The sequence below is a fragment of the Phalacrocorax aristotelis genome, chromosome 1, assembly GCF_949628215.1.
Source record: "Phalacrocorax aristotelis chromosome 1, bGulAri2.1, whole genome shotgun sequence".
In the NCBI taxonomy this organism is placed as follows: domain Eukaryota; kingdom Metazoa; phylum Chordata; class Aves; order Suliformes; family Phalacrocoracidae; genus Phalacrocorax; species Phalacrocorax aristotelis.
The window spans coordinates 174,598,775-174,622,843 of record NC_134276.1 but is presented as its reverse complement, the minus strand read 5'-3'; the positions used below and the strand labels follow the sequence as shown (position 1 = coordinate 174,622,843).

The window sequence follows — 24,069 nt, the reverse complement described above, 5'->3', positions numbered from 1 at the left end:
GCATTAAATGCTTCTGTTTTGTCTTAAACTTTTTACTTGTTTCCACTTCCCTGGGGTAGGCAGGTAACCTCCACTGCTGCCCTTCATAAACTGTCTTTCTTTTATCCTCCTAACCCTGCAGCAGCTGCTGTAGCCCCGCTCACTATCCTGTGCTCAGGACAGGATGGTTGCTGTTCTGTGCAGAGGAGCAGGCACTTCAGTCCAGCTGCTTCCCTGGGACAGGAGGACAAGGGAGCAGCAGAGAGGAAAGGGCAGCCCGGCTGCAGCCTCAGCAGTGTGCATAACACACAGACACTCTGCAGTTTGCAGGGGGGAGTACCTACACTACCTGTGCTCTTGCATAGGAGCTGCTGCCTCATACCAACATACCCGTTTTGAGGTAAAAGGAGAGCTGCAGCTGTGAGCTTTGAGCGGTCTCCAGCTTGTGCACAGTGGGGGTCATTTGATTTGGACAGCTTTTGCTGCTGAAACAATTGTCCTTGGCTGGATAGAAGACCAGTTACCATTAGCGGGGTTTAGATTATACACTACAGTTTCAGTTACATTGATCTACTTGTGAATTTACACTTTCATCTTAATAATTCTTTTTTTTTGAAGGATGGCTGAGCATAAAGGGAAATGTTATATTCCTGACAGTTGTCCATGCACCTGGAAAGACAGGGAATTTCTGTCAGGAGAAGTGATAACTACGCCATGTTACACCTGGTGAGTGACACGCATTTTGCATGCTTCCACATCATCTGGGTCGAGCCACAAAAGGAGATCAATACAGAAAACGTGCTGAGTACATTGAAAATCAAAAATGTATATGCTTGCTTATAGATATTTGCAGGATATATCTTTTATCAGGCTCACTACTAGACTTGGAAGAGTAGTCAGACTTTTGGGTGAGTGCTTCTTCAGGTCTGAAAAGGAAGCAGAAGATATCCAAGTTAAAAAACAGTCAAGAACAAATGTTTGATTCCACACATATCAGTTTATCTTGGAAAGAAAAGACATTAGGCATTTTGGAGAATAGAATATCATGAAAGACAACCAAGGAGAAAACAAGACAAATTAAATGTATGACAGTGGTAAATAGTCTGCTCCTTTGGGAACTGGACTGTTTGCAGTGTGAGTTATCAATCAGCATGAGCAGAAGATAGGCAATAAAAAAAAAAAAAGACAATAAAAAAGCATTAGAATTGGAAGAATTGGAAGGTTAGCTGGCGCCCAGCATCTTTTTTTAAGGAGCCTTACTTGGCTTATATTGACACAAACCAGTTTTTCATCCATTATAATTTGCTAGCCAAAATATTTATCTTCAGTTAAGTATATCTTTAATAATAATAATAAAAAAGTTTGGCACGGCAGCTTTTAATCAGTTAAAAACTTCTTTGGCAAATCAGATGAGCATATACACTTACACAAGCAAAACTAGAGGATGTCAGTATTACCTTCATACAAATTAATGTAAATCACTGAATGTAGCTGACATTTATTTCTTAAACTCATTCCAGTCTTGTCTGATACCCTGAATTCTTACAGGTAGCAACTGGAGGTGTTTTTCATTGAATATGTGCAGAATTTCATAAAAATTTCCTGGTCTTCTATCTATACTGGAGGCAGTGACTGAAATATTTGCATAAGCCATAAAAATGTTAAGATTTTGATTAATTTCTTATGCATTTTTGTTGTACATGTGTGCTGATGGCAAAATGCTCAACACACTTCTGCCATGGCATCACCAATAACTTCAGAAGCAATTCACAGAATAACTCTCTGTTTAAAGGTCTGAGAATTTTCTTCTTTTCATGAATTTCTGTATGACTTGAAATAAAGAACCCAAGAAATCTTTTTCTTGAAAATGAAAGGAAAATGACCGTGCTATGAGAAGACACTGACTGTTAATTTTCCTTACAGTGTTTGTCGGAGAGGGATATTCAATTGCACCAGTTACCCCTGTCCTTCTGTATGCACTATTTATGGAGACCGACATTATTATACCTTTGACGGATTGGAGTATGATTATGTCAGTGACTGCCAAGCTTACCTGCTAAAGGTAGGAGGATTGTTCATACATTTCCATGTGTCCAAGTGAAAGTTTACGTGAGAAGGCAAGTATTTTGAACATCAGGAGATGATCTATAGAAACAAATATTAAGAAACCAGGTGCAGAACATATGTGTCTGAAAGGAAGAATCTGTAAATGACATTTCGTGCTCAGCCGTTTGAATATTGTACATGGGTGTGTCCTTACGAATCTATGTCATCTAGAGAAAAATAGAAAACAGTGGTTTCTGTTCTACCTTAACCACACTTTCATCACAATGAGTGAAGAATAACACTAAAGAAACTGTTTTAGAACTAGGTATAATCTATAGATTTATTTAATAATTATCTATTAACTCTGCTTGGCTGAGGGTTAATTATGACCTCTGAGGCTGCTTGGAATCCTTCTTGAATGTGATCTACATCAGATCTGGGGTGTATGTGTATAATAATATCAAACACAATGATTTCATAATTCAACAATGAAATCCTTCATTGAGATTGCCTGGCAGCTACATGCTAATGTTCCTCATAGCACACATTTGCAGTACATTGTTAGCCTTTTTTGTTTAAAAATACCATTACTGACATTTAGAAATATATTCTAACAACACTATTGTTTATTATCATTGTTGCTATTATTACAGCTAAGAGTCTGTCTTCTGAGTTTCAGTAATGTGTTTAGAAGAATGTTCATTTTCTGTCAACCCTGACTGTCTAACCTTAAGAAAAAGCATGGTTTCTCAACAAGGACTACTGCAAATAGTTTATTTCATGTACGCTTTAGTAGAGTATTCACAGCTGTGAAATAAAATAGATTGGTTCCAGATTTTTTCTTTGTTTAAAAAAAAAGAGAGGTTTGGTGAAGATAATAAGAATACCTCATAGCAAACTCCTGGCATGTATCACATTGTCTCATAAAAGAGCTCTTTTAGAGGATTATGAACCTTTGCACAAACCTTCCTCCTTTAAGATGTAAAAAATAGGGCTTACTTTACCTGTAGAATCATCTTGCCTGTATGATGAGGTGGAAAGGTGGATTATCATTTCTTAATTCTTATGTCATCTAGCCAGAGAGATGTGTAAGACAAATCTATGCTGCTTTTTCAAATCTTAGTATGATACTTGAATGTCTTGCTTTTACAATCAAATGTCACCTGCCACTCTACTGCATAAGAAAGTACCTATCTGGAAACACACCAATGGGAACATTTGGAGTCCAAGAAAATAATTCAGGCATGTGGCACACTGCCAACAGGCCTTTCTTCAGGTGAACGTGATGACACAAATGACAAAAATGCTGCCTATGTAGATCTCCTTTTCAGGCTTTCCAGACTTTTTTCAGCTTTTCAAACTGTTTTTTCCCCCAGACTTAGCTGATGCGAGAAAGAATGGCCTAATTTGTTCATTATTTTTCTTTCCTCTTTAGTATATGGAAAACTTTCATGATCTATATTGAAGGATTGTTTATTACAAATTAGGCACTGCATAATTATGCGTGGAACAGATGATGTATCTGTGGGCTCATTTTTGACTGTGAAATGTTTGGAGAAGTTGGGGAGGGGGAAGAAACAAAGGATGGGATCATATGGCAGATGCCCAAGAACTTTGAGGGAGCTAAAACACAGAACAGATGATCTATGTGATGTGCAACCCTGGAATCAGAGGAATGGAAGATGGCAGTCTAACCAAATATTTTAAAAGGACTCCATGGCTGAATTTGGCAGGAACTGACCAATATGTCTGATGTACATATGAAGGAAATTAATAGAAATTATAATAAGGAGAAATGACAGTTGTGGAAGAGTTGAACTCTTTTTTTTTTTTCGTAAAATAGATTCATGCATGATGAACCTTCTGAGTTATTCCATGAAGACTATAAACATATGGATGACGATGATCAGGTCAATATGTGTGTATTTTAACATAAAGACCTTTTGGAGATGGATTTCAACAAATATTTTTTAGAGACTAGTCTCTCATAGGACGAGAGTGAAGATTCTTTGAGACACAAAAGTTAGAAGTAAAAAGATAGGAATAAATGGCCTGGTTTTTTTAGAATGGAGAAATCCCAGTGACATCCCACAGGGTTCCATGCTCAGACCTGCATTCAGCATCTTAAGAAACAATTTTGAAAAGGTGGTGTGATGATTGAGGTGGAGCGTGCTGATGGTAAAGAATCAGTCTGAACAGCTGAAACAAAGACAGACCACCAAAAGTTTCAGAAGATTTTATGGCACGAAACACTGCATGATAAAATGGAGGATGAAATTCAACAATGAAATGTGCATATCAGTGAACAGAAAAAATGACTGTAACTTTGCTACCGTGAAGATAGGCACTAAATTAGCTACTAAATGCAGGAATGGAATTTTATGTGAGAAAAAGATACGAAACAGATATAATTGGCACCTTTCTAGTGGCAGCCTGAGCGATAATCCAAAGTGTCATCCATTCTCCAATTTCACGTATGCGTTGCATGTACATAGTTACACCACAGTTGTACCACATACTGATGTGATTAAACTACGTTATATGAGCAGACATGATAGCATGATGAGACTGCTCTTTTTTAAAATATGCTTTTTGTTCCTAGAGCAGAGGTTTCCACAGCTGTCTCTTCATAATCATCCTCCCCTACATTGTGGCCATGTGCAGTGACATTTTTTAATAGTAGTGTCAGAGTAATATAATTAGTCTTTCTTGAGCTACTCTTTGTTCAGAAGGTAGGCAAGAGGCAAGAGAGCCTCTTGCTTGTCTCTCATAGCCTATTATCCAAATAAACAAGCCAGATGAAAGGTGGGAAAGTATATGTAGCTGCAAAAGTTTTAAAGCCTTGCCTAACATCTTGGCAGTCTTACCACCTAAGCCGTGCTACCTGTTCTACAAACCAACATATTTTTTTTTTAACTTAAATCACAGAATCATAGAATGGTTTGGGTTGGAAGGGACCTTTACAGATCATCTAGTCCAACCCACCCTGCCATGGGAGGTACGTGCCATGTGCTTCATGTTCCCCACCTGTAAGGTATTACAGAACATCATAGATTTGATAGTTGCCAGCACACAATGCATTCACTTAATGGCAGTTCGCAGTGCTGTTACAAAGCTGATTTTTATGGATAAAATGTAAAAGGCTCACCAAACACCTGAAATTGAAACAGCTGAAGTGGTTGTAATATTGTGTATACAACACTGTAATAACTTTGTCCTTTGCCTTTTACTAATATTTTTCCTGTGAGAAGTGGACCACTTTGCCTCTGTGATCTTATATACTCTAAACAAAGGTGTTGTAGTGATACAATAAGGGAGATGATAACTACAATAAACCTGTTGGCAAACTAGTTCTTCCTAGACATAGAACTGAGTCCAAGAATGATAATCTGAATCGCATGTCCCCAGTGGCATGATAATGCACTGTTCCCATCCACGTTACCAGCCCTCACTGTTTAATTTGGCTGTTAGCCTCCCTAAATGTGATCTGTTTGAACAGCTCTTTAATTTGTCACTGTATTGCACTGTACCAAACAAAGAAGTCATCCTTACCTTTTACTATGCTTTTAATAAGGAGCTCTTGTGCTTTTATGGGAGAAAATTAAAGTATCAACTTTCAGCCAATTATGAAACTTCAACATCAGTATCATGTGTCAGGCCTTTTTGTTTAAGGTGACAGTAGGTGTATGAAAAGGCCCTTTCTAACTAGTTTAACAGATAAATTCATCAGTCAGAAAATGACCCAAAAGATTTAATTCAGCAATCAAGAAAATCAGGGCAGTAATGTTTCCTGAAATGATAACCTTTTTCAAGGAATTAGGAGTTACATTGCACACTGAGAAGTAAAGGCCCTGTATGGATAAATGACAATCCAGAGAGACCACCGATATTTTCTTCTAACGTTTTAAAACCTCAGTAATTTCAAAGGGCAAAAGGAAAAATCTTAGCAGACCTGCTCATTTAAGTTTTATCAGTATAGGTCATGTAAACACTTCATTTTAGCTTATCTGAATATTGATGAATTTAAGCCAACAAATTTCTTTCTTAGAAAGATTTAAATATCTTGCTTTCTTCCATTTTCTTGCTTATCTTCTGTCTTCTAGGCTGCTGCATTCTTTCCCTAACAAAATGGTGTTATTTTTCTAGCAAGCTTTTACTGCATGTTATTTGTACTTGCAGTCTATTTCTTCCACTTGCCTGTTTCATAGACTTCTGCTTTTATAGGAAAATTGCTGTCTTTCTATCACACGCATTGGCCATTTTCTAGCTTTGTGGTGGTTTTCATTCCTGCAGTTCAGTGTGTTTATTAAGGCTTGTAGGGTCAGTGTCCTTGGAGCCCCTCAGACTTGTTCTCTTCTGAGAAGCAGAATTGTATTTTCTCTGATTTGGGGGAGTCTCCAAGCAAGAGTTTAGAGGGATATACTACCTGTCAGAATATCCTTGAATGAAAGGGAGCTGTGTTGTAATGCTTGTCTCCCTTTAATAAAAAAAAGCCAAAACAACCCACTGAAGCCTTTCCATTAACTTTAGTAGGTTGTCAATAAGGTCCTAAAGCCAAGAAAAGGAAGGACTGTTTTATTTCTGTATTCTGAAAGATGGACGTCAGCAGAACTAAGCCCTCATCCTCAAGTATTCACATTTTATGGACTAGTCCTAACTTTAAAGGATGCAATAAAAATATTTTCACTTTTTTTCATCTGACATTGGGGGTTTGGCCATTTTTAAATCACCTTTTTAATCTTTTTGATGCAACCATGAAGGCTCTATTAAAGCCAAAGTTATTACCAGATTTAGTGTGTTGGACGATTATGAAAGCAACAACCAGGGATTTGATCAAATAATTGAACTGTTGTGCCAATTAGAAGTGCAGATGTAACTCTTTTGGGCCAGGAGACAGCACATGAGGGACCATTTGTTAAGGCAGAGGTTCATTTAACAAAACATACATGATCTGGTGAACCGGTGCTGCAGTTTCCCAAATGACTATTCTCTTGATGAACAGTTCCCAGTGTTAGATTAACAGGTCTGCCCTGGGGAATACAGCAAGGGAGCTCTTTCCTTGCATATCCCTTATTTTGTAACTTGAGGCAGGTTCAAAGCTCTTAGTTTATGATGCTTTTATTAGAGTGCTTAATACAGAAGTTGGTTGATGCACTCAAAATCTTTATCTGTTACCTGCTGATATATCTATCTTGATTCGTAAATTTGTTAAATGATGACTGGCCATAAGCTGGAGCAATCACACACAACACAAAAATTCTTCAATTATTCATTTGTCACATGTAAGGAGGCAGAAGTAGCCTTTATCCGATTTCTACTTATTGAATATCCGTAATTTTTTGTGCAGCTTTTTTCAACATTATTTGTGCCAGGTAGCCAGTCTGTAGATCCATGAAGTTGGCAAACCTATAGGGTGAAATAGTATTTTGCATGGTCTCTCTCGTAGCCTGTTTGTAAAATTAATACATTCTGCTTGACTTCAGCCATCCTATGGAGGACTAAAGCTGCAGGTTCATGGTTAACCAACATTGTGAAGCCAACTGCTCATAGTTAAGGCAAATATTTTCTTTTAATAGACTCTGAAGATTTTAGAGGGAAAGTAAAAAATGTAGAACTTGAAATTACAAATGCTTTAAATTGGCAACCTGACTCTAACAGTAATTTTCATCTATTTAGGGGATAAAACTGTAATATGGGGTTCCAATCAAAATGCCTGTAATTTTTTAATTAACGTATCTGATCCTTAAAGCCAGATTCCAGTAAATAGTTTGATGAGTGATGTGCCAAAATACGTCCGCCTAAACAACTTGTCAAATAATTTATAGTAACAGTAACTGTGTAGAAATAATGATGTTTCTTGACAATTTGCATGCAAATTTATGTCTAAAAAGAGAGACCACATTTCAGTGAAAATATAATTTACTGTGAATAATTTGCCTTGCTCTAGTCAGAAAGAATAGCAACAAATTGCTTTTCATCAGTCTCATGATTTCAGAGGAAACCTTTCTCGATGACCCCTTTCTTCTGGGTCTCTGAAAGTCCTGTAAGGGTCACTAGGGAGCTCCCTGTGGGAGGCATCCCCTTCCATGCTTGTCTTCAGCTGGGAAGCACAGTGCTCAGATAACGTTAGCTTGTACCTCATTTTGCATTTGTTCTACCCCTTCTGTGAGCAGAAGATTTGATTACAGTTGGCAATGGATTTATGCTCTGGTTCCATTTTCTCCAGATCAATGATTTCAGACTCAGTTACCTCTATATGCCTTTCTGTCTCCACCACCTGATTCTCCAGACCTTTAAATTATGCAGTGAATGAATCACTTTTATTCTTCAAGAAAGGAAAGATTTCTTTCAATTTGTGCAGATTAGCATGGAGGGCTTCCAGTAAAGGCTTGGGGAAAAGTTTCTTGCCATGAGAATGGCAATTTGGAGGTGGTGTTTGCATGGTGTGACTCAGAAGTTGGACCCTCTTTCTGAGGATTTTGTCATTTAGTGACCACACAGCTTGAAGAAAGTGACCTTTTTACCTTGAATTTCTGCTTTTGGGTTAATGTTTAGCATCCGACAGTGCTTTGGCTATAGTGACTCTAAAATGTTATAATCTGATGGCTGCCTGAAAAGACAGTTCACTGTAAGAAGGACTGCCTGAGTTGGATCTGCCTCTGGTGGGTACAGCTTTGTGGACTGTTGCTGTCCATCTTCTACTGATACAGAAGTAAAAGATGAGCAAAAAACAGCATCATGTGCTGCTGTTTCAGGAAGCTGTACATTGGCAGCAGTAAAATGAAAGCCTTTTGCTGTGTTTGAAGTGGGAGGATGTTCAGGCTAGTCACCTGTAGATACTGCTCAGCAGTTTATGGCGTCTGACTCTGGGTGTTGTTGGTGAGCCACGAGAACCATGGATTAGGTCAGGATATCAGTGTTTTTGTTTCTGAATGCATAGAAACTAAACTTCAGCAGTGTAAATGAACACATTTAATGTTCATGATATTCAGAAAAATAAAAGTTTTGTGCAAGTTCCAGCTTTCTAGATCCTGCCATCATTTGCTGGAGCTCAGAAAAGGCAAATTTATCACCACTATGTCTTGTCTATTTTTTTCCTGTTATGTTGTGCTTTATCATTACAACTGAAAATGAAAAAAATTGAAATTTATCATGCACTTACTAATAAAATAATACTAATAGGTGCCATATAAACACCTGTTTAGATCCTTAAAACTAAGACCATCAACTGTGCTGCTGATTCGTGATTCAGAATAGCTCGTGTTGTAGAATGTGTCACTTGGAAACAAACATATGAATGTCCCAAATCCTTAATCTTCAGAATATCTCATTTTTAATTAGAAAGGGATTGCAGTAATGTGACCTGTGCAAAAGCCAAATCTGATACACAAGCAGGCAAAGCTAAGTAAATGAAACAGAAGAAAATCTGCTTTAAATGATATTTTCTCAAACTTTTAAATATAGTTCTCTTAAAATATAAAAAAGAATACCAAAACCTTTCCAGTGATCTCTATCTGATTAATCAACTTTTTCAAAATTAAGGAATGTTGACTTAGAACAAGTTTTTGAGGTATATCAAGCAAAATATTCCGTCATGTACTTTTCATTATTAGCAGATTTAAAAAAATTATTCAGATTTTTAAAATACTGTTGACAAAACCTCAGAACACCCAGCAACTCTATATTGCCATAAAATCTACTACAAAAAACCTATATATAATAAAGAAAATACAATATAATGATTTATTTTTCATAGGATCATAGAATCATTAAGGTTGGAAAAGACATCTAGGATCATCAAGTCCAACCATCAACGCAACACCACCATGTCTCCTAAACCATACCCTGAAGTGCCATGTCTACACGTCTTTTAAATACCTCCAGGGATGGTGACTCTACCACCTCTCTGGGCAGCCTGTTCCAGTGCCTGGCCACTCTTTCAGTAAAGAAATTTTTCCTAATATCCAATTTTGCTATTGCTTGTATACAGACACACAGATACTTGTAATGCATCTTTCTCAAAAGTTGTTAAGAGTTTATTCTGCCTGAGGACTATCCTTTTGGGAAGTTACTTTTAAAGAAATAGGAAAGTGTTATCATGGATGCATTAGCGGACATCTGGAAGTTGTTTGAGGGTGAGTCAGTAGCTGGAAGAATCTCATTCCCTTTGAATTTGCATTAGTGAATCTACTCAATGGTGTTGCTCTCCTCCATTTCTACTCAACTGTGCTACAATGCTGGAAATGTGTCATATGTTACAGGTGTATTGCAAATTTCTTTGTCATATTTTAGGTGAAAATAATCACATCATCTGCAGCACTGTAGAAGACGCTGAGGAAAAGAATTTATGCGCCTGTGTGTATGCATAACCAATTTACCTCTTAGGTTCTTAGTTCCTAAATGTGGGGGGTTTTAAATACTTGTATAGAAATGCATAACATCAGTGGAAAAATAAGTAATATGACTATTCCTTTTCTTTCTCCTGTAAGAGGATCACCTACTGTCTTTCCTGTAGTGTTGATTCCCAACTTTCACGTGGATTTCTTCCTAAACGGAGACAGTATGTACCAGTGCCACCTGCTGACTCCAGGCAATATTGCTCCAATGTTTGAATAGCTATGGGGAAAAGCATTGGATGCTACAAATTTGTGCAGGATGCAAAAGCAGAGATTAAATAAAGTTAAGCAGAGGGTATGTACATAATTTTGAAATGGTACAGAAGAAATTAACACACCAGCAAAATGAAAGAAGCCTTCCAATAGGAGATGCTTCTTGGTCTAAATTGTGAATAAGTTTTGCGTAATTAATATGTTTTCACTGATTACCTGGAGAACAACCCCCCACGTAAAATGGTGCAAGAAACTAACAGAGTAAGATCATGTCTGGTGTCAAGAAATTTGTTTGCTGTCCAGAAACACTTAAATATTTATGCCTAAATGCTCACTAAATTTGAGCTAAGATGCTTTACTTTTAGGATCAAGGTCTCTAGAAGTAATATTTTCAAATGTTATGTTCCTTCAGAAGAAACTCAGAGTCCAATAAACAATAACTAAACTGATTCTCAGTTTCTGTAAAATTTACTGAAATGTTAAGTCTGAACAGAGCTAATGGTATCTCTGAAAATATGTAGGAAGGAGAAAGTGAATTCAACTTTTTAAACGACTGTATATTTTTTTTCAGTATGTTTAGAGCTTTTTGCATTTGCTTGTGTGTGTGGCTATATATGAAAACCTCTACAGAGTCATTAAAAGAAAAGGAAAATAGGGCTAATCTATCTCTGTCCAGTTCCTAGTATGTTCCTAGATGCTTTTAGGGCCGCCCTAGTTCACAAGTTAGCTTACTGTAGGGAACGAAACAAAAAAAAAAACAAAAAGGGGAAATCAGACTATTAAGAACAGAAAAGAATAAGTCTTTTTACTGAACAGTTAGAGAGATTTTAATGAAACTTTCAAAGAAGATAAATTCAGCCACTTCTAAATTGTCTTCTCCCAGGCTGCATTTTGGCTAGGTAAGCATTCTGCACAGTGTTGTTATTGGTTAATAGTGATAGAAAATTTCTAACAGGATATTGAAATAGAAAGTTTCTAACAAAAATAAACCCTAGCATTCCCAAGCTCTACTTAAAAAAAAAAAAAAAAAGCAGTGCTTTGCTTTTTCGGCTAGAAAGAAATATGGAAAAAAAGTGCAGTGAAGTCTAGAAAAAGAATGTCCTGAGAAGCAGGACTGACAATAAGCTTTTGACTGACTGCCCAGAGCTGTGACTCTGTCTTCCCTGTTGCTTGGCAACTCCATGTTATCACAAAGAAACTGATATTAAGTTGGAACAGGCTGGATATGGTAATTTACGTGGGAAGATACTCTTGCAGTGGGAAAACCATTTTATTTCTAGTTTCTGTCAGCCTAAGTAGGTTTCACATGATGAACTGTAGTACATCCCCTGTTGGGTGCATTTTACCTAAAAAGGTAAAGAGGGACTCTGCTTGGAAAGAGACTGCGCAGAAAAAAAAGGAAAACCAACAAAACCCCCCACCTTGTTATTCATTAGACCTGCTCCTAGTGACTACTCAGACATTTCTTCCAGCAGTAGTGACAAAAGCTTGTTCTCATACGTGTGTGGATCCAGCGCAGATTATAAAGATGCAACTCGATCATTATCATTTACAATATCCCAGTCCCTAAGAGCTGTTGAGATTTGCCCAAGACCTCACTGTCTTATACAAACATTAAAAGATGATCCTTACTTTATCTAAATAGTCCCTGTTCTTTCTTTGTGTTGGTAATAGTTAACTACTAAGTTTCAATTTCACTTTTTTTTCCCCTGCTGAAAGCAGAGACTGCATATATAGCAGTTACAGACTAAGTTGAAGATGAGGATAGAAATTGTCATTCAACTTTGAATTTGGCTGGTACTGTACAGGTGGGAAAAGACCTAATTTTTATTGAGGTGTATGGAGAGAATGGCAATGGTATGTATGTAAAGCAAATCTTATCGTGAAAGCTTTGAGTCACAAGAGATATGTCGTCTGTAATGGTGTTTTTATATTTGGGTTTAGGTCTAAGATTTAATTAGAGAGAGAGAAAGCACAGAAGACTCAGGATTTAATGCAAAGCCCCTTTTCTTCAATGTCTATTTTACTCATAGCTCTACTGAACCACCAACACTGTCTCTGCATTCCCATCATACATCGTTCCTAGTAATTTAACACCAACATGCAGTCCTATGAGTTAGGAAGTACTTCGCATGTCTTCAGGACTCCCTGTTCTGGCTTTGGTCAGCAAAACACTCCCTGTCTCCAGGCTTCTCTCTACTGCAGAGTTAACTTGAAATATAACTCAACTTTTGCCCTTGGCTCAAATCCCAACCATACACAAAAACTTCTGACTTGAGTATGTTGATGCTGTTCAGCTGAAGGGATTGGCCTGGACTGTCAGAAAGCATAGTCAGCAGCTTCAATTATCATAGCTAATACAGCTACCCTGTGCTGCTCCAAGAACTTGTCTTCATTGCCAAAAAAGGTGTATTTTTACTGTGAGATAATTAGCCTGAATTAACTACCCTTATTTAAAATAAAGCCCTCCATCTCTTTTCTTACAGTGAAGACATTGCTTCCCTATTAACTCAGTGTGTCCCCTTTTGCTGAGGCTAAGCTAACTGAAGAGGAATGAACTCTGCAATGAAAACAGCCCACAGTGTCCTAGGCATCAAATAGACCCATAAACTGCAAGCAAAGTCCTTTTCTGAACTGACTCATGGTGGGGAGGTAGCTTCTTTGTTCTCTTTTCATTTGGCCAGCAGAGAATGTATCAGCTTGCATCCCATCTACCAAACAAATGAGTTTGTCTCCTTTTAATTTACCACATCACCTCCAATAAATCCAAAAATGCTCTGAGCTGCTATCTGACTTGGAGGGGAATAATTACTGGACTGACTCCAGCAGCAATCCTGGCTTAATTAAAACACAGTGTATTTCCCAAAAAGGTAGTGACCAATTCTATTCTGAGTGTAACCTAAAACAACTTTACAACAGAATGGAACAGATGGACTTTGCTTTACCCTGAACCTTTCAGTACTTTCAAACTCAGTTCCCCTGCTAAATCATGAAGAGCTGATTTCCTATACCCCGTTACCACTAGCAGCCAGTGGCTAACTTCACCCACCTTAACTGTTGTCTTTCAAGCTAACTGCTAACACATACCACCTGTTTCTTAAGCCTTGGCATTAGGGTAACACAAAGCTTGCAGGCAGTCTTCCATACCTTATGTTCGTCACATTTGCTCACACTTGCTGTGGAGTGTTTTCTATGCCAAGTAGCAGCATCCTCTGGCTTGTGGGCCATGCTAGACTAAGGGCAGCAAAGCTGTAGCACCTCCTCTGTGTGGCAACAAAAATACCTCTACACTTCCCATCATCTAGGATTAAGGGCTTTCTTTTTAATTTTATTTTTCAGATTGAAAGTGTTCTTTAAACAGCTTGGTCACTATGACTTTCATTAAGAAAGAAAAAACAGCTGCCTCCTGTAGCACCCATATTTACAGTATGCAATGTTTCCCACTGGTGAGGAAAAATTGCTGATATGTTTTTTTGTTCTTGACTTCTGATGAGCACAGAACAAATAAGGTTACAAATGTGAGACAGGCAAGGAGTAGTTAGTGGTATGGAGGAGTGGAGGGGTAGTGGATATGTACCCAGCATCTTTCAGGAGTACACTGACCAAGGGAGGGAGCAAAGCTCTGGGGATACATGCTGTGGGCACTAAACAAGTCAAGGGATCCCTCCCATTGTGGCCAAGTGGAGCTCTCCAGGACCATTGCTGGGAGCCAAGAGGAGTTCCCAGGACTGGGAAACTGCTGAAAGCCACCATTCCCATCTTGCCCACTGTGCCCATTAGCACCTGCTATGACTAGTTTCAGCTAGTGTTTAAAGTGTTTAAAGAGTGTTTAAAGGAGGGTGGGAGTAAGAAAAGTTTAAACATCTTTTTGTTTCCAGCACTACACAAGTCTCTCATGTAAGACTGGATGACTCAGTGGGTGAGATATATAGCTTGCCACCTCCAAGATTTTTGTTTTGTATCTGTCTCAGGTTTGTAATGACTGTAGGACTGAATTTGATAAAAAATTAAACTGGATTCAGAAGCACTGCTATTGGGTTATATTAATGTTATGAAGTTAACTCTTTCAAGTCTTTTCTACAGTTATGGCTTCTTGTTGATTTGCAAAGATTGGGACAGAAATGAATTGAAAGCCAAATTAAAATAAGATATAATAAGAGTATCTCAACTTTATTTTTGTTTGTGGTAGTATTATCAACTTTGAAAATAGGGCTGGTCTCCTTTGTTCCACTACCAATTCTAGCACAGGGAATTACAAGGTGCATGTGTGTTTCCCCCAGTGTACAGAAGAACCACAAAAGCTGTAGATGAATAAACAGACACATCGAGACAAGGTGCAAAAGTAATTTTATGTGCCTAGATTGCAAAATTAATTTACAGGCTGGAGAGCCAAAAGATATGAGACTGGGAAGGCAGTAAATTTGAATTTTGGGTACTAAACCACCAGCAAATCAAAAGACAACAGAGTAGACAAATCTTCTAAATGCTGAAGAAAAAAAACACAAACAAAAATATCAGCAGAAACCTTTGCCCCCTCCAGTAACGTTGAGTATGACTCATGGTTTTTTGAATTTTGATGGGTGGTGGTACAAAAATTGTTCTATCTGCTACTGACAGATGGTAGGTCTCTTGGTTTTAAAAATATGAAAACAGCTTGATCTCATGTACCTTGGTTTAAAAATAAAGCTCTTTTTATAGCATGTCTCGATTATGACAACCGTACTGTGCAATAAATATTGGATTCCATGTATGAGCACATTTTAAAAGTCTATAAGCAGACTCTTATTTTAGGGTTAGGCTGATCCTCTGAGTTTGGGAAGTCCTCAGAAAGAGGACTCACAGCTGAATGTGATGGCTCTTTGTGTTTAACTCCAAAGTTTAAGTTGGTTGTGGGTTCAGCTTTGAATTTAAAAATGCATTTCTTTGTTTGGTAGCTTTCTTAAATTGAATTTCAAAGATGTCTAAATACTAAGTTATCAGTCTCTCTGTGACGATAAGCCTGGAATAGATCTGCAGGAGTGAAATGTAATTGAGTCTCTAAGTAAAATGATTTCTTCTTCATATTGCAGAGCACAGATAACTCAAATATATCTATAATTGCTCAGAACAAAAAGTGCTTTGACAATGATATTGTTTGCTCAAAGAATGTTTTCATCACTGTTGGAGACACTGAGATTTATTTTAGCGAACCGTCGGAGAAGCAGGTTAGTTATTTTCTCTCCTTTTCAGGTTGCCCTTTAAGATAAGCATTGTAAAGTTACAGTTCTAATGAAGCATGTTTTTGTAAAACTTCTCTCAGTCTGGGTTAACATAGTACAAGGGCCTAGGCCTGGATAAAGCAGCAGGCGCCAGGAAGAATCTTATTTTTTCATTGTTTTTTTCAAGTACTATTTGTCCTACAAAGACGACTGCTCAAAAGCCTCAAGCTGTCGAAGAATATTGGCATTTGTTTCTTTCTACTTGGTTTTGAAAGGGAAGCCAACGTACAAAATCAAAGCAAACTTGCATGATTGAAAAGACAAAATATCAAAGCATTCAACAACATTTCTAGTAATATTATTGATCCAACTATATGCTAAAGATACAATATTCTTCAGTATAGATTTTGTTATTAATTGGCTGCATACCTTATAGAATTACTTTATTAGGTCTTAATAAATATTCATTTCTGTCAGAGGACCTTAAGGGGACAGGAAAACAAATCTAACTATCAGCTTTGGAAGGCTGGATATTATACTGTGATACACTTTCCAGAACAGGACATTACAATTCTGTGGGATAAGAAGACAATGATGCATGTTAAAGTTGGACCTCGCTGGAAGGTGAGCCAAAATAAAAGCCTGAGATTTTGTGTGACTCTCTGTGTTGCTAATGTGATCTCTTATTGAATAACTGTGATTGTCTTTTCTTCATGACTAACTTTCCCAGTGATATAGCTGTTTATCATGGTGTTCAGCTACTAGCATTTCCCAGGTAAAAAGGGATGGAGAATGTGATTTAATGGCTGGATTCCTGAAGAGAAGGGGTGGTTCCCACATGCCTGTTTACTCTGTTGCTCCACACACTGCAACCTTGCAGATATGCAGTGATTCAGCTCTGACTCAAAGTTACTTGGGGGCGGGAAGAGAATGTAGTTTTGAGGCAGCCAGGTCACTGCATGATTTCATAATTGCTGAAGCCAATGGAGAAGAAGTTTCCATATCTAGCAACATGGAAGATGGCAGGTTGGATTGTGCTGATGATGAAACTGCATCCTGAGATGTAGTAGGGGCTGCTGAGATAAACAGATGGAGTCACATCTTGGCTTTAAATTAAGAAGGCAAGATACAGGAAACGAGCTAGACAAAAGCTGACATTTAAACCTAATAAGTATACTGTGACAGGGTTCAGCCATGATGCAGGGAAGAACATGAGGCTCCTTCTCTTGCCAGTTGCTCTTCTCAGTTCTGTTCCTACATCATCATCTGCCTTGGTGTCTCTGCAACTCAGCCTTTGGGTCCTGGCAGAATAACCCTATCTGCACTTTCAGGAATTACATTCCTGCTTCATCTCAACCATGAACACACGTATTGAGAGGGGGCTCTTTCCAGTAAAAGAAAAGAAAGCACTCTATGCTAGAATACAATATCAGATTTTTTGAAGTGTAAGTCAAAGTTACAATGACCATCTAATCTGGTTTTAAAGCAACATTATTGTAGGCTTTTTTTCCCAATAGCATTAAAATGCTTACTTCACATACAAGCGGATTTATCAGTCATCAATACACAGTTGAAAAAAAAAATATTCAGTTTTTGAGTAAGCTAACAGGGAGCTGAGTTGTACAGGATGCATGCAGGGACACAAATACTTCAAGCTTTTTCTGTTTCCAGTGACTGTTTCTTCCAGAGGCTCCAGTTCAGTAAGATAATGTCTGCAGCAAACCTTAGGGAAAAATAATTCATTACAGTGAGCCACAGTACCCTAGAAATCCAACTCTGCATTTTACTGTTGTGCAGAAATATCCTTTTCTCTATGTATGTATATTTGTATGCATGTATATATACTTTTTCCATCAGCAGCACATGACCCAACACAAGAAAGTTGCAGCTGTCTCTTTTGTAACTACTATTACGAATGTTCTTACTATTGTGAGCTAAAATTAGAGACAGCAAGTTTTAACGACAACTAGTCAGACTTCACAAGCATGAGGTAATTCACCTGAACTTTTGACTTTTGGGCTGGATGCACCACTAAGCTTTCTGAAAAAAATATGACTAGACTTCAGTCCCTTTTCACAGGCAGACAGTAAGAACAAGTTCTGGAAAACAGAAAGAAAAAAGGAAAACATAAATTTCTATTAAAAGTTATTTGCAATATGGAACTGTAAGCATAGCAGTGTCAGGTATTTCCAAAGTATAAGTCAGAATTGCATTCACTTTTTTAGTTTAAGAATCTTTTACTCCATGTATGTCACCTATATCAATTATTGACTGTCACTATAAGTAAAAAAAATAATCTGTCTTCTCTTTTAGGGTAAACTGGCAGGTTTGTGTGGAAATTTTGACAAATATACTTCAAATGATCTGACTACATCAAATAACATGGAGGTGAGAAATGCACAGGTGTTTGGAGATAGCTGGGTGTTAGGACAGGTAAGTCCTATGTCCAGTAATAAATTAGAAAAAAGGGATGATAATTTTAATTTATAAATGAACATGTTATAAGCACTTGATGTACAAGGTTTTTCTAAACTCATGGTCAGTGTATAAGAGGACATTCTAATTTTTATGTCTGCAGATGCGAAATACATTAATAATATCTTATGTCAAAGCAAACACTGAATTTAAATGAAACTCATCTCTTTAGGGAAGAATGTATTTTTCCCAATATATTATAATTATTATATCTGCCTGGATTTCAGTTTTTTACAAAGTTAGATATATAGCTTCTGATATTTTGGATTCAGCTCAATTTTAAAAACAATTGTAATTTCTCTGGTGTTGGAGACATCAGGATATTGAAAGTAAAGAGAATCTGAATGCTGGAAGACAAGGTCTGGAAAAAAGTTTCTTTCTGAACACTGAAAAAAATTGATGATTTTTTTAGTTGCAGTTTGTAAACAGAGAACAAACTGACAAAGCAGTGGTGGTGAAGGGGCGAGACAGAAAAGGCTCAGAACAGCAACAGGCACAAACCAGTAGGGAAACCTGGTTTGTGAGGAGAAAGGAAGAGACAGTAGAGAGTGGATGACCACAATTCTGTTTTATAACACAGGAGAATAGGTATTTTATTAATTTGTGCTGAGAAGATGTAAGGTTTTATAGCCTTGTGAACCTCCTGAAAAATCAGTATTTGTAAAGCACTCCCTCAAGATGTCTGTGAGAAGCAGTTTTTAATTTGTTCTCTCCTTGACTCACAGCAGGAAATTGAACCAAAATCTCTCACCTCATGAAAGAATATGATACCTATTCTGCTTTGGAGTAAGGATTTTGAGGCTCCTCTCCCTCAATATCTCCCTTTGGATCCATTTCCCTCTACATGAAATGTTTAAATAGTGCAAGCAAGCAAGGCAAATGCGTAGTGTTGGTGGTTATACTGCTCATCTAGACGGTGGTACATAAAGAAATGTGTAAATGCTTTGTATGAAGTGTATGGATTTTCCTTTCCAGTTTACCAGTTCAGTGGCTACTTTAAAAAAGTGTGTAGTGTTTCCATAGCACATTAACTTCTAGGATGTTATGACCTTTGCTTATGCAGCCCAAACTTGTGCTTGCCTTTTGTGGACGTACATATAATTGTAAAACCTCATGTAATCTTCCAACCTCTGGCTGCCAGAGCACTTGGGATCTGAGTTCAGTAATGGTCTCACAGGCAGCCTGCGCTCAGCCAGACTTGACACTTCATCTGCCTCCACAGTAGGTGTTAGGGATTTTTTCAGGAAAGACCTTTGGCCTTCATAGAAATGTATCCTGGTCAGCTTTTCTGCAAAATCTAAACACTGTAAAGGAGTATTTGATAGCTGGAGGCCTAGAACCTAACTCTGCTACTGGCAAACATGCTTGCACTGGCACTGTGAAGCGCGGGATGCTTCCAGGGTTTCTCCCTCCTGGGAGGGGCAGCACATCCCCCACAGTGGTGTCTGAGGATCCACACAGGAGGGCAGTGTAGGTGGGTGAGTGCACTTCAGCTGAGGTGCTGGGACACCCCGATACTGCCTGCAGGTCCATCATTACCTCCTCCTGGGCTTCCCTGCTGCACCAAGAGAGTATGGGTTTGGATGAACTCATGTTTTCTGAGCTGAGTGTCGTTTTGTTACATTCTTCCGTTCATTTGTTTTTCTTCTTGAAGAGAGACTTTAAGAGAGGGAGTTGTATCTCAGCCATTTTTGAGTTATCATGATGATCTTTGACTCTGTTTTTTTTATGGGTTGCTCTCTTCCTACCGCTGCTTCTTTATTTGAACTTACACTGCTAAAGCCATCTGTAGTGTGACTCCATTTAAAGTCAGGGCAAAACCACCAGGGATGGATTTGGACCATGTATTTGTTTGTGATGTTACAGTTGGTTGCTCTGGTAATGATTATGATGTGTCACAAAAAAAACATTTTGTCTTTATGCGCTGAGCAGACAGCAGGAACATTTTAGTACTTCAGAACAGACACAAAGATTGTCTTTTGTGCAAATGTTTTCAATTATAACAACAAACCAGGGAAAGGGGAAGATGAAGAAGATAGCATTTTAACTTTATTTTTGTTTTCTGAGTATGCAGGTATTGAATTATATGATACTACAGTGTATCAGAGTACATGGTAAACACACCTTTGTATGAAATATTTGTGGTGTTTTTGCTTGTTTTTAAGTGCAAGAGCCCAAATGAAACACTAAGACCATGTGAGGTACATCAGAGCAAGTTCCCTTATGCCAAAAAGGAATGCTCAATTTTATACAGTGATGTTTTTGCACCTTGTCGCAATGTGGTAAGTTTATTAAATGTCCAAGATGTAATTAATTTCTTCTTGCCATTCCCCTCAGCCTCAGTGCCATGGAGGATACAGAGTAGAGCTGTGCAAGTATGTCTGTGTGGGTGGGCTATGTTTATGCAGAGCTCCTTGTTCCTTTCAAGACTGGAGCCTAAACATAATAGCGATAACTGGGAGCCATGAGTTAGTAGACTGGATAATCAAGGTTCTGTTCTCTTTAGGTTTTATTTATATTTTTTATTTATATAGGTAACTAAATTTTTAAGCCTTTTGTATATATTGCAGGATTCTAAAATAAGCGTTTGTGTAATCTGCCTACAGCTTAGATCAAATGTTTTTCTTTTGTTAGCTGTCCTGCTTAATGTAGAAAGAAATATGAGAGAGTGAGATTTCAGCTTCAGAGCTATAGGGATTTTTAATCAGCTGACAGCTCATCAAAACTCTCAGGTTTGGCATCCTTGGTTTCCCCAATACCTGGCTGAGCCTGGAACTTGAGTTACAAGAATGTCCTTAAGTTCAGTCTAGCCAAGATGGAAACAACAACAGCTTGTGTGAGAATCTTTTATTGCATTTTAGTCCACCCTTGATCAATGCAAGACGTGAACTGTACATTTTTCCCTATTTCCGATTTTAGCTTCCCAAAGGAATTTAGTTATTGAAGGTGCTTCTTTATACCTGTGCAAGCAAGAACCACTATGACATTTCGTCTCTGTCTCTTATTTTCTTTATGACTATTAATACTAAATGAGATCATTAGATGTCCCAGCTGAACCTCCTGACTTTCAGGACTGAAGTTTGATATCAACATGGTTAGGAATTTGCCTGAGGAGGAGGTTGCAGTAGCTTAACCCCAGAGATTTATTAATGTTGACTTTAGTTACTATGTAAAGAATTTTTTGAGCATGTGCCTGAGAACATAGTGATGAGTGTATTTTCAAAGTGGAAAGTAATAAATAAAAATGGAACTTCTGAGAGTTTTTAAGGAGCTGTACTATAATAACTCATAAAGAAAGGTGTTTTCAGAATTGATTTTCTATATCTTATCCATGTTGTGATTAAAATTTACAAACATTATACAAAAAATTTAGCATAAAAAAATGCTTGTCAGGAGTAAAACATGCCATTTAATTAGTAGTCAAGTATTTTCACATGCACATATCCATCCTGTATGGCATAGACTGTAAAGCAAACATCTTTCAGGTGTTTTTACAACCTATTCATCAGCATGTGAAAATATGGCTCTTACAAATGTAATGTAAAGTGACCTCGTATCAAGGATATCTGCAGCTGGCTGCACGGGTTGGGAACTGGGTGCCAAGAAGAAAAGCCCAAGCAGAGACTGACACTGGGGACACGGAAGGAAGAGAAAGTGTAGATGTGGGTTTCAGTATGCACTTGGAGCAGTGCTTTTACAGTCACTCCTTCTGTGCGGGTGGTGGAGGATCCTGCTGTGCATGGAGGCAAGCTCCTGCCTGTGGGACAGTTGACCTCAGAGTTCAGCTGAGGCTGGAAAACCCTGTTTTCAGGCAGACAAGATCTTGCATCTCTGGCTGGCAGTGACTGACAGATTGCTGTTGCCCAGCTGAGCACTGAACTCAGCGGGAGCTGAGGAGCCTTGACACTCACAGAAATGAAGGTCTTCCTCATAACTCCTGAACTCAGCAGGAGGTTTGATCCTAGGCTCTCAGTTTGTCACAACAGCAGGATGTTGCTGACCCTTGGAGAGATGCTGTTTTGCAGATGTGAGAGACAGGTTGAGCTCTTTGGAGCCAACATGCTGTTTGGTGGGTCCTGCGAAGCTACTACAGCCATTTTCAATGGAGCTAATGCTTGTGCCCCCACCCCAGTGGTATCCCTGTTTTCAAAACAAGAAACAGAATATAAGCAAAATGGCATCTCTCTCCACTGAAGGCAGAAACCCAGTCTTTGTATCCCTGCCAGCTTCTAGCAACTGCCAGCTGAGAAGCTGTCTCTGTGTCAGATAAGTGCTGCTTTGTTACTGTGATGGTATTTCTGTAATCTGACATGTGCCATTTGAGTGCTCTATAACTACGCTAGACCAGAGTCTAAAAACGAGTCTAAACTGAATAAAAGCATTGCTTTAAGCATTACACGTGTTGAATAAGAACACTGTTTTGGAACATTGCTCAACATTACAAAAAAGATGATTAAAACCCAAGAAAAAATGTATCATGTAAACCCATGAAATGTGATAGGATTTTAGAGCGGGGAAGAGGGTTTCTGATCTATTGAAGGTTTGTGGGCAAAGTCTATTAAGATCTTGATAAGTGCAGAAATATTTTGCTGCAAAATGCCACCAGCATGCTCAAGCTTTCTTTCCCTGGCCAAAATCTCCTCTACAAATTAATTACTTGATAATCAGAGCTGCAGCTCTGATGTTGTTCATGCGAAACTGGCTGGACGACTACAGATGGCAGTATTTGCCTTATAAAAATAGAAAACTGCCAGCTTCAATACACTCTCCAAAATCGATGAACAGGAAGTGTATTGACAGACATACTCGTTAATAGTCACTGAATGGAATTTTGTCTTGGCCTGTAGCATAGGTACAAGCTAATCATTCAAAGTGTACTTTTTGTATAGGAATGTACCCAAACCTTAGAAAATACCTTATTTTTTGTGTTAAATTCTTTCACTCAGTCCAGAAGTAGCATTCCTGGTGAAAATGGTGCAACAGGAATTTGTACAGCTCATGCGATTAAGTCACCAGCCCTCTTTTTCTTTCCTTTTTTCCACCCCCCAGATTGATGTGACTTCTTTTGTCAAAAATTGTCACACAGATACGTGCAACTGCAATCTTGGCGGGGACTGCGAGTGCTTGTGTACCAGTATTGCAGCTTATGCCCACAAATGCTGCCAGCAAGGAGCAGTGATTCACTGGCGATCTCCTTCACTCTGCGGTACGTACCTGGGCTGGCCTTGCACCAGAGCTCATCTTTGAAGCATCTTTGGCCTTTTGCTGCCCAATAATACAAGACAGAATCAGGTGAATAATAAATGTACTTCTTCACATTTTTCAAGCTGTCTGTATGTTAGCTGTTAGTCACCTTAACGCAAATTTGCTGTTTTACTGAAGAGGACTGGCTGTGCTCAGAGTATGCCAGCAAAGAGACTGTAGGAAAGGCACTGGTATACCGGATCTGGGGTACATCCAGCGTTCTGTGTATTGCTGCAAAGCGATTCAGTCCTTTCTACTTTTCATTGACAGTAAGAAGTGTTCTTGGCTCTAGAAGAATTCATGCTTCAGGTCTGCTGTCCTGGCACATCTATTTAAATACAGCTGTATGTCACTGAATAAAAGCCTAAGGAAATAAAGTCACCAGCTGAAACAAGTTATGGGAAATGAGACTTCCTCTGATGAAAGTGAATTTTATGTTTTCAGGATGCAGATATGTATAGACTCTGTTGTTACTTTGTAATAATAATAATAATGTGCTTGTTTTCCTTTTCTTTTAG

At 38.2% G+C, this 24,069-nt stretch overlaps 1 protein-coding gene across 1 annotated transcript in view; it reads left to right on the top strand.

Moving 5' to 3' along the window:
• Window positions 1-24,069, top strand: part of OTOGL (otogelin like) — a 97,895-nt gene that overhangs the window by 34,053 nt on the left and 39,773 nt on the right. The window contains 7 exon segments of the mRNA XM_075090822.1: window positions 598-705; window positions 1,903-2,041; window positions 15,704-15,838; window positions 16,310-16,456; window positions 18,146-18,265; window positions 20,473-20,589; window positions 23,357-23,513. Coding sequence (XP_074946923.1) covers window positions 598-705; window positions 1,903-2,041; window positions 15,704-15,838; window positions 16,310-16,456; window positions 18,146-18,265; window positions 20,473-20,589; window positions 23,357-23,513 — 923 coding nt within the window.